General features: G+C 30.7%; 1 protein-coding gene across 2 annotated transcripts in view; it reads right to left on the reverse strand.

Annotated features, from left to right (window-relative positions):
- Window positions 1–15,596, reverse strand: part of Pat1 (Protein interacting with APP tail-1) — a 59,205-nt gene that overhangs the window by 25,208 nt on the left and 18,401 nt on the right. For both annotated transcript variants that reach the window (XM_075364128.1, XM_075364129.1), the window contains exon 4: window positions 6,269–6,395. In XM_075364128.1, coding sequence (XP_075220243.1) covers window positions 6,269–6,395 — 127 coding nt within the window. The remainder of the gene's footprint in view (window positions 1–6,268; window positions 6,396–15,596) is intronic.

Raw genomic sequence — 15,596 nt, forward strand, 5'->3', positions numbered from 1 at the left:
TCTTTCAGTTCTTCAACTACACCGATGCGATAAGCATGCAATTGTAATTTTTTTGTAGCCCTGAAAGCTGTAGACAGTGAAAGCCCAGCCTGTGAAGATAACTTTCTGAGCAATTCTCTGGGTGAGCGAGTTAAATGTTCTTTCACATCCTCCAGAACTTCTACTGTTAACAGTGATGGTCGACCTGTGCTTTTCTGATCATGTATGCTCCCACAAAATTTATTAATCAAATGCAATATTGGTGACTTATTAGGAACTGAAGAATTGGGAAATTTTATCTGAAACTCATCCTTTCATTCGTTCGTAATATTCATATACACAATAAGTCTCAATAATAAACACATGTTCATCCTTGGAAAACGACATAGTTAACACAAAAGAGATGAATTTATACTGGTATAACATTATTATACAGGGTCATTCACGGGAACCGGATGTTTTTGAAGTGGGTTGTACTCGGGCGTTCGTGGTGGGAGGGGCATGTGGCTGGTGTCTGACGTTTCCTTTGTTCATAGCATTTACATTTTAGTAGTTGAGATGGAGCCGTGGACGCTCGACCAACGCCTGTATGCGTATGACAGTTTTGTGCGAAATGACGAATCCGTAACTGTTGTTCAGCGAGATTTCCGCAGTCAGTTTAATATCCATCGTAATGCAAGTGTCCCTTCTCGTAACACAATATTGCGATGGGTAAACAACCTTTGAACAAGTGGTTCAATATTGAAGAAAAAATCACCGGATCCCCGACGAACTGCTAGCACTCCGGAGAACATCGAACGAGTAAGGGAAGCCATTGTCAGAAACCCACGCCGCTCTATTCAGAGGCATTCAGCAGCGCTTCAAAGGAGCACAAGTATGGTAAGACGAATTCTGCATACAGACCTGCATTTCTATCCTTACAAGATAGCCGTCGTGCAGCAGTTAAACGAGCAAGATTTCATGCAGCGATTACAATTTTGTCGACAAATGCTTACCATTTTTCAAGAAAATGAAAATTTGTTATTGTTAATGAGTGACGAAGCCAATTTTCATCTGAATGGCTTCATCAACAAACAGAATTGCCGGTATTGGGCTGAAAGAAACCCACATCAGCTTCACGAGAGACCACTTCACAGCCCAAAGGTGACTGTCTGGTGTGCAATAGGAAAGGTTGGTGTTATTGGACCATATTTTTTTTAAGAAAATGACGCTGCCATAACTGTAACAGCTGATCGTTACATTGCGATGTTGAATACGTTTTTCATCCCTGAGTTACGAAACCGGGGAATCGATTTTCAAAATGTGTTATTCCAGCAGGATGGAGCTACAGCGCACACAGTGAGGGCAACGATGGCTGTTCTCCGTAACTTGTTTCTGGGAGGGATCGTTTTCAGATTCGGCGACATTCCTTGGCCCCCTCGGTCCCCCGACTTGAGTAGTTGTGATTTTTTTCTGTGGGGGTTTCTGAAATCGCGTGTGTACGGCAATAAACTGCGTACATTGGAGGACCTAAAGATCGCAATTTGTCATCACATCACCCAGATTGATATAGACATGCTGCAAAGAATTGAGGCCACTTACCATGAAAGGCTACAACAATGTATTGCCCAAAATGGACATCACTTGCCAGACATAATTTTTCGTTCATGAGTAAGTAACAAATGCTTTGATTTAACAAGTGTTTCAGTACCAATAAAACTTTTTTAAAGTAAATATTCAATTTTTTATGATTATTTTAAAAACATCCGGTTCCCGTGAATGACCCTGTATAAGAAGGAGATTTCAAATGTTACAAGCTGCTAACCTTGAGTACAGTGTTGCCAACTGACATGTAGGGAGAAATAAAATTTGCCTATGCGTGACTATTTTCTTAATCTTAGGGTTGTGCTCTTTTTGAAACACCTGTTAGAACATCTTTCACTGTATATTATATTCACCTGTAAACTATCAAAGTAAGTTATTTTTGACTGGTGAAAATACTATTCAAAAAATTATGGATTACCAAAAATATTTTGCAATTTGTAAAATGTACTATCAGATCATGCATCTGCAATGAATTTCATATCTGTTAGTCTCTTTATAAAATTTGTTGACACTTGGACCACCATTATCCATCCACTTTTAATCAAACAAAAATAAATAAGAAAAAATTTTATTAATCCCCAAGTAATAAAAATTAGTAAGGCAAAATGGTGACTTACATTTTCATAATTTTTTTCTCTTTTAAGAATTTATAATATTACCCAGATTTTTATTTTTTTGAACAACAATACCTACAAACAACTTGTTATCTGTTAATATAGTGCCGACCTCAATTTATTAATTAATTTGTTACTTTTTTACCTCAACTTCTTAAAATTTCCCAAGAAAATATCAGACTGACTTTATACTATGGCTTTTTATACGTAATAAAAATTCAATAATAAAAAATGATAAAAATATCAATTAATTTTTTAAATGACCATAAAATTTTTTTTATTTAAACAATTTCCTGATGTTTTCCGAGAGAAATTTACCTCAACAAAGGAAAAAAATCATTGAAATAATACTGTTGGAGAAGAGTAGGGCTTGAACAAACAAAAACATTTGGGATAACCGACAATCTCCATTTTTTGTCAATTAAAAATTATTGAACTTCAAGAATCATTAAAAAATTTAAAACAGAAATAGGAAACAATCATGAGCTATGATATTAAAATAAAAAAGATACGAGGGTTATTTTTTTTCAAGGTCCAATCAGTCGTGAAATAAATACCCGTGCAAATATTGGATGAACCTTTGCACATATGTGTTGTGGAGTGTCTCTAGTATGGCCTTCAATCACGCCGCATCACTTCGTTTAGTTCTGAACACGCAGCTAGCACGTAAACATGTCTACAACAATAGCATCTCTCACCAAATGTGAAGTGCATGTGGTAATTCGATTTGTTCAGGCTGAGGGGTATAATGCAGCTGAAATTTATCGATGAATAAGTAATGTGTACGGTGAAACTTTAATGAGTGGCAGCAAAGTGCGACAATGGTGCAGGAACTTTAAAGCAGGACGTACAGATGTTCATGATGCAGGGAAGGAAGCGAGTGTCAACCAATAATCTCGTTGAGCGAGTGGATGAGGCAATTCGAGAAAATCGTCGGTTCACAATTTCTGTATTGAGCGATTCGTTTCCTGAAATTTCAAGGTCAGCTCTCTACACCATTGTGAGTGAGAGACTTCAGTATTGCAAACTGTGTGTGAGATGGGTTCCCAAGATAGATGCTGTCCGACCATCACAAAACAATGAGAATGGACGCCTCCCTAACGTTTCTCCAGCGCCACCACGATGAAGAAGATTTTTTGAACAAAATTGTCACAGACATGGGTCCATTTCGAAACTGAAGAAACAAAAGAACAATCCAAACAGCGGATGCATTCTCATTCTCCCAGTAAACCAAAGAAGTTCAAGCGAACCTTCTCCAACAGAAAGTGTATAGCTACTGTGTTCTGGGACCGGAATGGAGTCCTCTTGGTGGAATTCATGGAATGTGGCACGACCATCACTGCAGCCTCATACTGTGCGACTCTTCCAACGTCTACGAAGGGCAATTCAGAATAAGCAGAGAAAAATGTTATCATCAGGCACTGTCTTTCTCCATGACACTGCTCGGCCGCACACTGCAGCTGTAACAAAGAAGCTCCTGCAGCGTTTTTGTTGGCAAGTGTTTGATCACCCACCATACAGCCCGGACTTGGCTCCATCCGATTTTCACCTCTTTGCTCACATGAAGCGCTGGCTAGGAGGACAACATTTTGGCACAGACATCAAGCTGCAGACCAGCGTAGAAACATGGCTGAAAACACAGGCGGCTCCATTCTATGATGAGGGTATTGGAAAGTTGGTAACACGCTATGACAAATGTCTAAATCGGAGTGGCGACTATGTAGAGAAATAGCGCAAATACATAAGTACTTGTTACAAATAAAAAATTTTTTATTTTCACTGTGGTTTTAATTTCTTGACCGATCGGACTTTGAAAATAAAATAACCCTCATACAAAAGAATTCAATAATAGTAAAAACAAAAAAAAAATTCAACTTGTTTATTTTTACATAGAGAAGAAACACAATGAATATGTATGTACATAAAATGTTTAATATGTGAAAATTAAACTTGTGCATTTTTAAATTCAAACTGTAATGCATCTGTTTAACACACTTTTTTCAACCTTTATTATTTTTTCTTTTCATTTATTCTTTCTATCAACAAAACCTTAGCTAGGTAATATTTCTTCCTTAAAGGCATTTTAACAATGAATTTTAAAAATAAATTGTATTTAAATGAGATAATTAACCTGTAATTTATTCATAATATCTACACATTACAGCTATTTATTTGTAACTAACCACTTCTACATTTCCTTGCCACATATACTATCATATGATTTTATTAATAGTCAGTTAATTATTATATCACTAAACACCAACACAATTGTAAAATTTTTAAATCAAAGAATTGCATAACAAATACTAAAAAGCTAAAGGTAGATATTTGCAAGCAGCATACAATTTACTTCTATCCAGTAATAGGGTTAAAACTATTTTTACTTTTTAAAGGATTAATAATAACAGTATAAAATTAATAAAACTGAATTTTTTACACTACGTTGGTTATTGAACCAAAAAAAAATTTATTAAAATTTTCATAAACTCAACCTAGAGTTACTGAGACACTTTGACCTAAAATATAAATGAATTAAAATCAACTAAAATGACAATATTTGGCTATCTAAAAGTTTACAAAACCTATTACAAATTATTTATGTTTTATCAGTTGTATAGATTGTTTAATGAACTTCCTTGTTCCTTTCTAGTTTATGCTAATCTTTTTTTTTTTTTATGAAATTCATAACAGAAACTTGAAGTTTGTGCATAGGAATAATTTCAACAATGTGAAAACTTTGAGAATGTCATATATGAATCACAACAAATCAAATTGAAACTATTTATTTTTTTAAATTATTTAATTTTCATAATTTATTCTTTATCTGTATACAATTAATGCAATTTCCTTTCATTATTAAATTAATCTTGGGTACTTCGATACCAGTTTACCAACCCAGTTCTTCCTTAAGCATAAAATTTGCCAAAAAATTTTTTTATGTAAATTTACCTTATTATTTGTATTTATTATTTATCTATATAATATTTAAGGATTTTTTTTCTCTTTTTTGAGAAAAGAAAATGAACCATGAAATATCTATCCTAGATATATCCTCAATTTTTTTTTTAAGAATCCCTAACAACTAGTTATCATATCAAATTTTAAACTATCTGAAATCTGTAAAATTGATGCAAGACATATGTCCACATATACAAAATTTTGTAACAGAGATTTTTTTGGACTGAGGGGATCTCATGTTACAAATTATTAAAAAACTGAGGTAAGGGTCTTTTTTTATACATAATGGCAATAAATTCCTTTTAATATAACTATAAATGAGAATAAACAATAAAAATAGAAAGAAAACATGATGTAAAAATCGGTAAATGAAATGCTTTTGGATAGTATTACTGACCAACTGACCAGTCTTCTGGGGAATTAGAATATGAGTACTTAAGAGCAAATCATTCTCAAAAAGGTCCTAGTGTTTTAACTTAAAAACCGAGTAATTATTTTCAGCTAGTGTGAAGAGAAGAAAAAATTATTAAAAACATTTCAAAATTATTATAAAGTAATGACATACAGTAATAAAAAAATAAATTAAAAAAATAAATTATAAATATCGTAAACTATAATAATATAACTAATCTCTTTTCTGACATAAGCTGATATATTAAATCATTAATGCAGGTAATTGATCAGAAAGTTTTTCTAATAATTAAATATATAGAACATCTCAATGACAGTACAAAAGCTCATGTAAAAATAGTTCTATATATTTAAAAGTTATCTATCATTCTAAATTTTTACCTTGTTATTTTCTTTCAATTTTTATATATGCACAAATATGTAAAAAATGAATTTGCACCTCATTCAAAATGTCAAAGTTATAAAAAAACGCATCAATAAAACTATAGCAGAACCCTGATTTTTCATAGTTATCGGACAGGCTGATTTTAGGTAACATGGTTATGAACAATTGAACATCTAAATTGCTTTTGTCCATCTGTCTGAGTGTTTTTCATATTGTGTATTTTTGTAAACAATGCAGTATCCTTTACTTGTAAACCAGTTATCATATCGCTCCAACTGTAAAAACAAACCAAGCAAATTATTTCAAGATCACAATATCAATGAAAAAAAAAGCATACTTGTGACAACATTCGAGTGTAACACGCCATGATTCAGCACAGGGAGGAAGCTTAAGACATAGATCTCTACAAGCAGATAAGATCTTTTCACTGTCAAAAAACCAGCCAGCTTCACTTAAAAATCCACCTGTAACAAAAATGTAACAATAGTATTACTATATAGATAAAATAGATTTGAAATATCATCTGATATTTTATTTGAATATTCATACCATGATTTTTGTGAATGAATAAACTTGATAAAATAAATCAATAAAAAAATTGAAATAATATTGCTGCTTTTTCTTCAAAGTTACAAAGCGATACAAATTCTAAAGACATTGTAAACATTTACATTTAAGCCAATGTTACATCAAATTTTTTTTTATATTATGATTTCAGATATATAGTTATACCTGTATGTAAGGAGAATGAGATTGAAATAAAATGGTAGATAAAAAATTCTACATATGCTACTACTTGCCAGCAATCAGTTAAAAGTAGTGTGTATTAGTTCTCTTTCAATCAATAAAACTGACTGTTGGACCTGGGAAAGAGTTTTAATCCACTTTACTTGTCAGAGGCAATCTATCTGTGAGTTTCTACTGCCACTTTCCCTACCCCACCCCCTTTCTACATTGTACCAATTCTTCTTCCCTGAATAAGTACCACTGGAACTGCCACAAATTTGTGATATTATACTGACATCCTTTCATAGTTGGCAGAGCAACCACTTCTTACTGACATCCACAGCAGTGAATAGCTTTCTTTGAACAAGGCATAATTCTCATGAAAATGAAATTATATAAATGTGAACAAATGAAGTTTACTAACAATAAATTTAACAAATAAATTCATCTGTACAATACAAAGTCTGTTCAGAAAATAACCAAACTTTACTTTTTTAATCTTTATTATTAATTTTACAGATTATTTATCCTTGACCCCTTCAAAGTACTCCCCTTCACAATTTACACACTTTTCCCAGCAGTCCTGGATAGCTTCATTTGAAATGGCCTTTAAGGTCGCAGAGACGCAACAGTGAAGAAGCCTGAGTGAAGGAAGACTACTAACTTCAACTTCACCTTACCTATCACTCACCACCCTCTTTACCTAATTCTTACAATTACGATCCCAGCCAGCACATGAGAATACCTCCTGAAAGGGGAGCGCATTGCTTCCTCCAAACACTAGGGCCCCAGAAGGCGTATTCCTGTTGGGCTGAAAGGCACTAACACCAAAAGGACTTCAGGGAACAGACTGAAGAGGAATCGCACAGAGACTACGAAGCTCATATGTCTCATAGTCTCCCAGAATCAGCCCCAGTCACTTCTCATTGGTCTAAAGGACCAGAACACAAATAACAACTCTGTCCATAAATAAAACAAAAAATAATCTATAACCGCCATTAAATAAATAATGACCGGCCCCATAAACGTATTTGTCATAATGTCATCACCTATTTTAATTTTGGAAATAAGAAAAAATCACAAGGAGCCAGGTCTAGCGAATAGGGCGGCTGAGGGAGGACAGTCTTCTGATCTTTGGCACAAAACTGACGAATTGACAAAACCGAATGTGCAGGTGCATTGTCGAGGTGAAGGAACCATGACTTGTCTCGGCACAACTCTGGTCTTTTTTTTACAGATTTTTTCACACGACTGCTGTTAAACGTCTTGACAGTACACACAATTCAATGTTTCACCTTGAGGCAAGAATTTAAAAGGCACAATACCGTTAAAATTTAAAAAAGCCAAGAGCATCACTTGACACTGAATCGAGACTGACAACATGCTTTCTTGGGGCGTGGGGAGTCTCTGCCAATCGATTGTGATAATTGAACTTTTGTCTCGATGTTGTAGCTGTAAACCCAGGTTTCATCTCCTGTTATGATCCTTTGCAGTGTTTTATCATCATTGGCTTGTTTAAGAAGTTGCCGACAAACGTCCACGCGATGTTCTTTCTGCTGATCGGCCATCAAACGAGGAACAAACTTTGCTGCATGTTCAATTTTTCAGTCAAAATGTCACAGCATGATCAAACTGAGTTGCTAATGTCTTGTGCGAGTTATCTGACAAACAATCAGTGATTTGCATGCACCAGATCATTGATTTTCTGAACATGAGTGTCACCAGTTGAAGTCAAAGGCCTTCCTGGTCGAGGGTCATCTTCAATTGACAACACTTTTAAATCACAAAAACCAACCGTACCATCGCAGACGACCCAATGTTGCATTCCCTAGGTCTAAGGAAATGCAGAGGAGTACAGAAAACAAATTTTACTTAGGTGATAACAGAGAGCTAAAAAGAGGAGAGAAATCCTAGTAAAGGCAGTAACTTTTATATGGATTTGAATATTATATTGTGGATACCGGTGTTCTTTAGTGGTTGGTTTCAATTAACCACACATTCCAGGAATGTATTAACCTGAGACTGTACGAGACTGTACTAGACTGCACTTCATTTACATTTATACATATCTATCCTCATTAATCCTCTGAAGTAATACCTTACTGTGGTTCTGGAGGCTAAACAGAAAAAGAAAGAAAAAAAGGTTATGACAGAGAACTAAAAAGAGGAGAGAAGATCACAGAGGAGTGTAAGAGTATACTCTAAATAGACCTGCTCAGTGACTAGAACTGTTCTCAATGATGGTGATGGTTTAAGAAAATGATTTACTTATTTCAATATTTTTGTTAGTATGGTTTTATATGATTTATCAATATTTGCTTTTAAACTGGTATTAATACATTTTTTATTTACTATTTTATAATAATAAAAATAAAATTATTGGCACCATAGTTTTTTTTTTAAACTACAATATGTAATCAAAAATATGGGGAAGATAATGTAATTTATATATTATTGTTATGTTAGTTTTTATTTCTACAAAACTGTTTAATTCTAAAAATAAATATTATTATTATCATGTATTGATACAGTAAATGAAATGTAAATCACTTCCTGTTTATCTTATAAATATCATGAATATTTTAAAATAAGACATTTAGCTGATCAACTAATATGTTATTAGTCACAGTAATATTGTAAAGATAATTTCACTTACTATCTGTAATAATGTTATAGTTAATATCACATTCACTATCGGTTTATTGTAGATAAATGTATATTTTAAGAATCCAACAAAAATCTTCTCTTATTTTGAAAATTAAAAAACAAACGCTTATGTTAGATCTATTACAGAAGCATGAATTAGCAAATGTTCCATGATGATTTGTCAAAAATTTCTAAATAACTACTTAATTTACTGTTCATCCCTTTGATTAACTTTAGGGCATATTTTAATATTAAAACAGAATATCCACTCTATATATTCTTTACTTAGGCCTTACATTAGCTCCCATTTTCTCAACTACACATTCAAGTATTTGAGATCTTCCAATCTCTTCAACATTTACTCGCTTGCCAGTTCTTGGGTATCACTCTGTAATACCCAATAATAATGGTATATATTAAGCATCATTAATCTATTTAATTAATACAATTAATTATTATTACTATTATTATTAATTTATTTATTTAATATCATTTAATGCATAGCTACTTAAGAGTAAGAAGCCACAATACATTTAAATGTATGGTTTTGCTTGGGCAAAAATAAGTCTGCTAAAATTGATTTATTTGATAAAGATTACAACCATTCTACCAGATGACAAAGTAGATTTATATTAGAAATGAAGAACAATATTATGTATAAATAAATAAAAAATTTAATATAATTTTCCAAAAGTAAAACTAATGTCTATTGTAATATTAATATGTTAATTAATATTAATCAAAATGGAACTGACAAAACAGCCCTTAAAAACCACTTACATAAATAAAATATTATTTCATTTCACATGATGGTTTTTAATAAACTGCTTAAAAGAACAAAAGTGTGATAAAGTTAAAGAAGAAGGTAGTTTGATAAACATACAGTTATGGTAATATAATTTATAATATGATAGAATGAAGACTGTATCATCCACAAAGACTTTTTGGAAAAGTTTTTCTATAGAATAATGTAGAAAGAACTAAGGTGTCTTTTTATCTAAGTTTAAATTACAAATTGCCACATACTAAGCTGTAGGGATGTGATGTTTATTTGAATCATAAGTCATTTGAATTATTACAATCACTGTTATTCATAAATTTCTACTCAAGAATACATATAATATTATTTTATTTTACTGTTAATTAATTCTTACTCACATAATAGCATAACTCTAAAAGCCACATACTTACCAATCCCCTAAAATCATTACAGTTTTTCATATAAAACATAAATCAATTCATCAAAAATAAATTATTTTTTCCTTTTCATAATTTTTTTCTTATTTCATATTTTATCTTATAAATATGTAGAAATATATGATAGTATAATTATTATTATTCTAATTTATTAATTTTTATTTCACTTATTAATTTTCATATAATAAAATTATATAATTTTGAAAAAATGTATCCACATAATAATTTAATTTACTATAAAAATAAATTAAACAAATAAAGGTTATCACTAATAAATGACATAAAATATGTACAAAGGTCAAAACATTTATGCAGTAAAAATAAAGAAAAAAAATATATATATAACAGAATATGTGCTAATACAGGTTACTGACTTTATGCCAAAACAGTAATATAAAAACCAAAACTTCTAACATTTTTTTTCTTATAGAGCAAAAACAAATAAGGCTTGAACTTGTGATCAATCATTAAAATAACACAATACTTTTTATTTAAAAAGTCAATGATTAAATTCAATCCCTACATTTATTCTAATTTGAAAAATACACAATTGTTTAAGTATCACTAAAGAAGCTTAATTAAAAATATTAATATGAGTAAAATTCAGCATTAATACTACATAATAATTCCTGCAGAACTCTTCAACTACTTATTATTTGTTTAAAGCTTTAAACTGTTACAAAATCAACATTAAATGCATATTATCTTTTTGCCTATGAAGAAAGAAGTATAAATATTTTGAAATCTAAAATCAATTCATTTTATAGAGGTAATTTCTACAAGTTAATATCTAAAGTAACGTTTTTTAAAATGATTTAGAATGTCAATGGCAAAAATTCCAGATTACTCAAAATCAAACCCAGAACAGCTTGAATAAGAAAGGAGTAATACATTGATCACTATACCAACTATCTTTCCAGACTTTCTGTAATCGATGACCTCCAAGTTTCTATCCTCCTTTGATTATATCCTTAAGTTTTTACCCTTCTTTGATTGTAGAAAAACATACCAGGGTTAAAAATTTGAATCACTTTGAATATAAAATAAGCCATGAGTAACTGTATTTCTTAAACCCTTCCTATTTTTCAGGTATTTGAAATTTTATTTCGAATAAACACTGTGGAAGAATCAAAAACTAATGTTTATGAGTTATAAAAATGGACTCTCAATCAACAAATTTAAACAGTTATGATATAAAATATACTTCATCTTAAAGAACATTTTGGAAATAAATCTTTTTAAGACTTCCATGGGGAACCTTTGGATTCTTTTTCATAGTTATTGCTACACTTAATTTTGTCAGTAGAAACAAACCTATTTTTTTTAATTACTTATCAAACTTAGCAGTTTAATAAATGTATAAAAAAATAACAAATCATCATTCAAATTGGGACATAATCAAAGTATTTCCTGTAATTGATTTATTTATGTAGAATACAATCTCAACTAACAATCATACAAGTTGTTTACATTACCTCATTATTTTATATATTTAAGAATTTTTTTTTTAACCATTAATAATAACATTATTCAACATACTAAAAGATTTAATATTTTATGAAATAAATATAAGCAACACAATCACATGATGAGTTTATATATGTGATAGAATGTCACAAATACAAACAACTTTTCCAAAACCAACACACTGTTCATGATTTACTTGATATATTTTCATCCAACAGTAACACATTGTATTTATATATTTATGTGTTAATTCTTGTTACACATTCTATATAAAAAACAGCTCCTAAGGATATGCAGTCATGCATTTGATTTTTAGTTCATTAAATCTGTTTAGTCTCACTAAACCAAATAAAGAAAATATAAATATATTAGTGGCCCCTTGCTGCTCCACTGCATTATTATTACAAAGTTATATATTTAAAAAAATGGCAAAAACCTATTTAATTTACAACATGTCTCGTCCCAATCTCCTTATTTTTCTCTTTCCTTTCCTAACAAGGTAAAATGTGTTCTTAAAACCTATTTCCAGTCAATCTAAATGTTCTGCTGAATGGATTGGGCTGATTTTTTTTTTATTTGCTCAGAATGCCCCATAGATATGGCATTGACAGACCTTCAAAGGGATTTTCCTGTGACTAATAACTTGAGAAAGTTCCTCAATTAAATAATAAATGAGGATTTTTAGGAATTCTCAGAAGACTCAAATTCTGGGTCCGATGACACTTGATTGATTCATTCCCAGAAGTGTGAAAAAGTGTTTTTTTATAAATATACTGAAAATTAATTTTAGAGAAGAACACAAGAGTACAAACCTAAATTTTGCAGTTTCACTGATTCGAGATTCACTAAAATATCACATATTCAATTTGTTAAAAAATTAACAGAATGAATTTTTTAAGCATACAACACTTGCAACTCACTTCAACAATAGTTTAATTTATCACAAAATTAGCATTTATTGAAGTAAAAGCAGATTTATTAACTCTCAAAAATAAATCACTCTATTTTTTGTTGTTTAAATCCAATCTATTTTCTATGTCTAATTATCTACAATTTACTTTGGCTCTTAACACTAACAGTAACTTTTTTTTTTAATTTTATAACTTCCAACTTCCTTTGACTCACACTGATCCGCTGATACATGCTGTTATTTAAGTATGAAATTTATGTGAACTGTCTGAAAAATAAAATAAACTGACTAAAGTGACTTGATATGGAAAATAAGTCATTCCTTAATACAGCAAGGTCATCCTCAAGAATAAGAAGCATTCTATGCCAGGCTTACTAACAAAAAGTAAGGAGTGAAGTGGTTTCTAAATAATGTCTTCACTGAGTCTAATACACTGTTCACATCACCATGCTGAGCCAACAGATGAAGTGTTAATGAAATTATTTATATTTCCACAATGCTTATCACAGATATTTCTGTATAGCAATCATTACTTTCAGAAAAACCAACTCTGACAGGCTACAATCTCAACCAAAAAAAAAGAATTATGTAAAGCAGAAATTTAATCTAACCACTAGCTGAAATGATGTAATTCATTATATACACCATTTCCAGTCAACAGAAGAAAAAACTACTATGCAAAAACCAATAGAAAAGCTTACATATCAGTAACAGACTACAGAATGTAAAACAGATAATTTTTTCTGTAAACATAGAAATACTAGATAATGAGTAATTAAACATAACTAAACATTTTTAATTAGTATAACTGTACTAATAAGTGTATTTGTCATTATTTTATACAACAGTATTATCAGGAATTTATTATTAATAAATAATAATAATTATTTTATGTTACTTTACAATATTACAATTTCTTTTATAATGATAAACAGCTAATAATAAATGATATGACTCCATGAATACATAAAAGGCTATCATTAAAATTAATAAACTAAACATGAAAGTAGTATAGTAATGCTATGTATATTAGTGTGAGAATCATTCCAGACTCCAGATGATATAGTCCAGCACTGGCTTTAACTAACACTACTGACATTCACTGAATTAAACTGACTAAAGTCTTACATCAGAGTAGAGATTTCATTTAATACATTTTATGTTTAATGGACAGTGGCAGTAAATTCTTAAATGCTATTAGTATACAGTTTTGAAAATAATGGAATTTAGGTAACAGCCAAATGCTACAGAATTTCTATGATTTAAAACCTTCTATTTATAAATTTTGTATTGAATATTTTATCAAAAAATTCCTACTGAATGAATAACACACGCGCATGCAAAGAGAGAGAGAGATACAGGATTTGAATTTTAACTTCATCCATAATGATAAAGATTACTTTAATGAAAAAAAAAGGTTTTTTTAAATATTTATCTCTTCATAAAAGACATATCAGAGATATTTTTTTTTACACCTAAATGTATCTGCAGCAGTGAAAGGGTTAACCTTTTGTGAATAAAGGCAAAATAAATTGACACATGCCCATAATCACAAAATCTTTTAACAAAGATTTTAGAATTTATAGACACAGGAGACCTTAATCATATCCAGGAACAAATCAAATTCAAAGAGATCCTTATTATAATGATTGCATTTATAGTTTATAGCAATAACTAAGGAACAGAAATCAGGTACTTTGCCTAAAAGATAAAAAAGACAATGAAAACCCTCAAAATAAATTAGCATATTTATTAATTTTATTTATTCACAATATAATAATGTCCACCCTAAACACCCAATGACAGAAATGCTTTTCAGATGAAAAAATGAAACCATTACTAAATAAATCTAGGATCAGTAGATTACAGCCATCATGCCGATCATTAGATCAATCACCCAGCCACAATTATTGTGGTAAATGGGATTCATGATAATTGGAATTCTAATTACTGTATAAGATGAATATGAAGTAGAAAACTAATACATAAAGAAGCTTGACTTTTGTCCAGTTATATAAAATCAATCATAAGACACAGGCCATTGAATAAACCCCATTACAATTGCATAATCATAATATGGGTAGCAAGTAGATACAGGTGGTGAGCAGGTGGTTAGTATGTGTAGGTTCTAAATTGATTGTCTTTGATTCGTGGTAAGAGCTTTTTTCCACTTATCTCCACACCCATTATGCACACAGAAAATGCAAATAGAAACTGGAAATGCAAATACAGTAAAAAAAAGCAAATCCACTGTCATAATACAAAATTATAATAATAATAATAACCAAGAAGTAATTAAAATTAAGTATACCTTAAAACTAACTCTGAACCTGAGTTCAGATAAGTCAATAAAATAATGCAAAAAACTGCTCATAATTACTTAAAATATATTTCTATTAATTAATGAATACTTATAGACTGATTTTTATACAGGAACAGAAATTTATAAATAAATTCAGAAATATACAGATAAGGTTAACTTCCATACTACCTCTCCACCTGTTAAACAACATCAAGGCTCTATCTAACACCACTGTTGAGGAGCAAATCCACAACCCTACCCTTAATCTAATCATGCCAGATACTATTTATTCTCACAGTAGTAAAATGCTGAAATGAAGACTAACATTTAGTGTCAAATTGTACCCTTTTTACAGCATACTGACACACATAGTTCTCCTAACACAATCTAGAAACAAGTGGCTGTGATTGGCAACCC

This window comes from Lycorma delicatula, chromosome 4 (genome assembly GCF_047948215.1).
Source record: "Lycorma delicatula isolate Av1 chromosome 4, ASM4794821v1, whole genome shotgun sequence".
Classification (NCBI taxonomy): domain Eukaryota; kingdom Metazoa; phylum Arthropoda; class Insecta; order Hemiptera; family Fulgoridae; genus Lycorma; species Lycorma delicatula.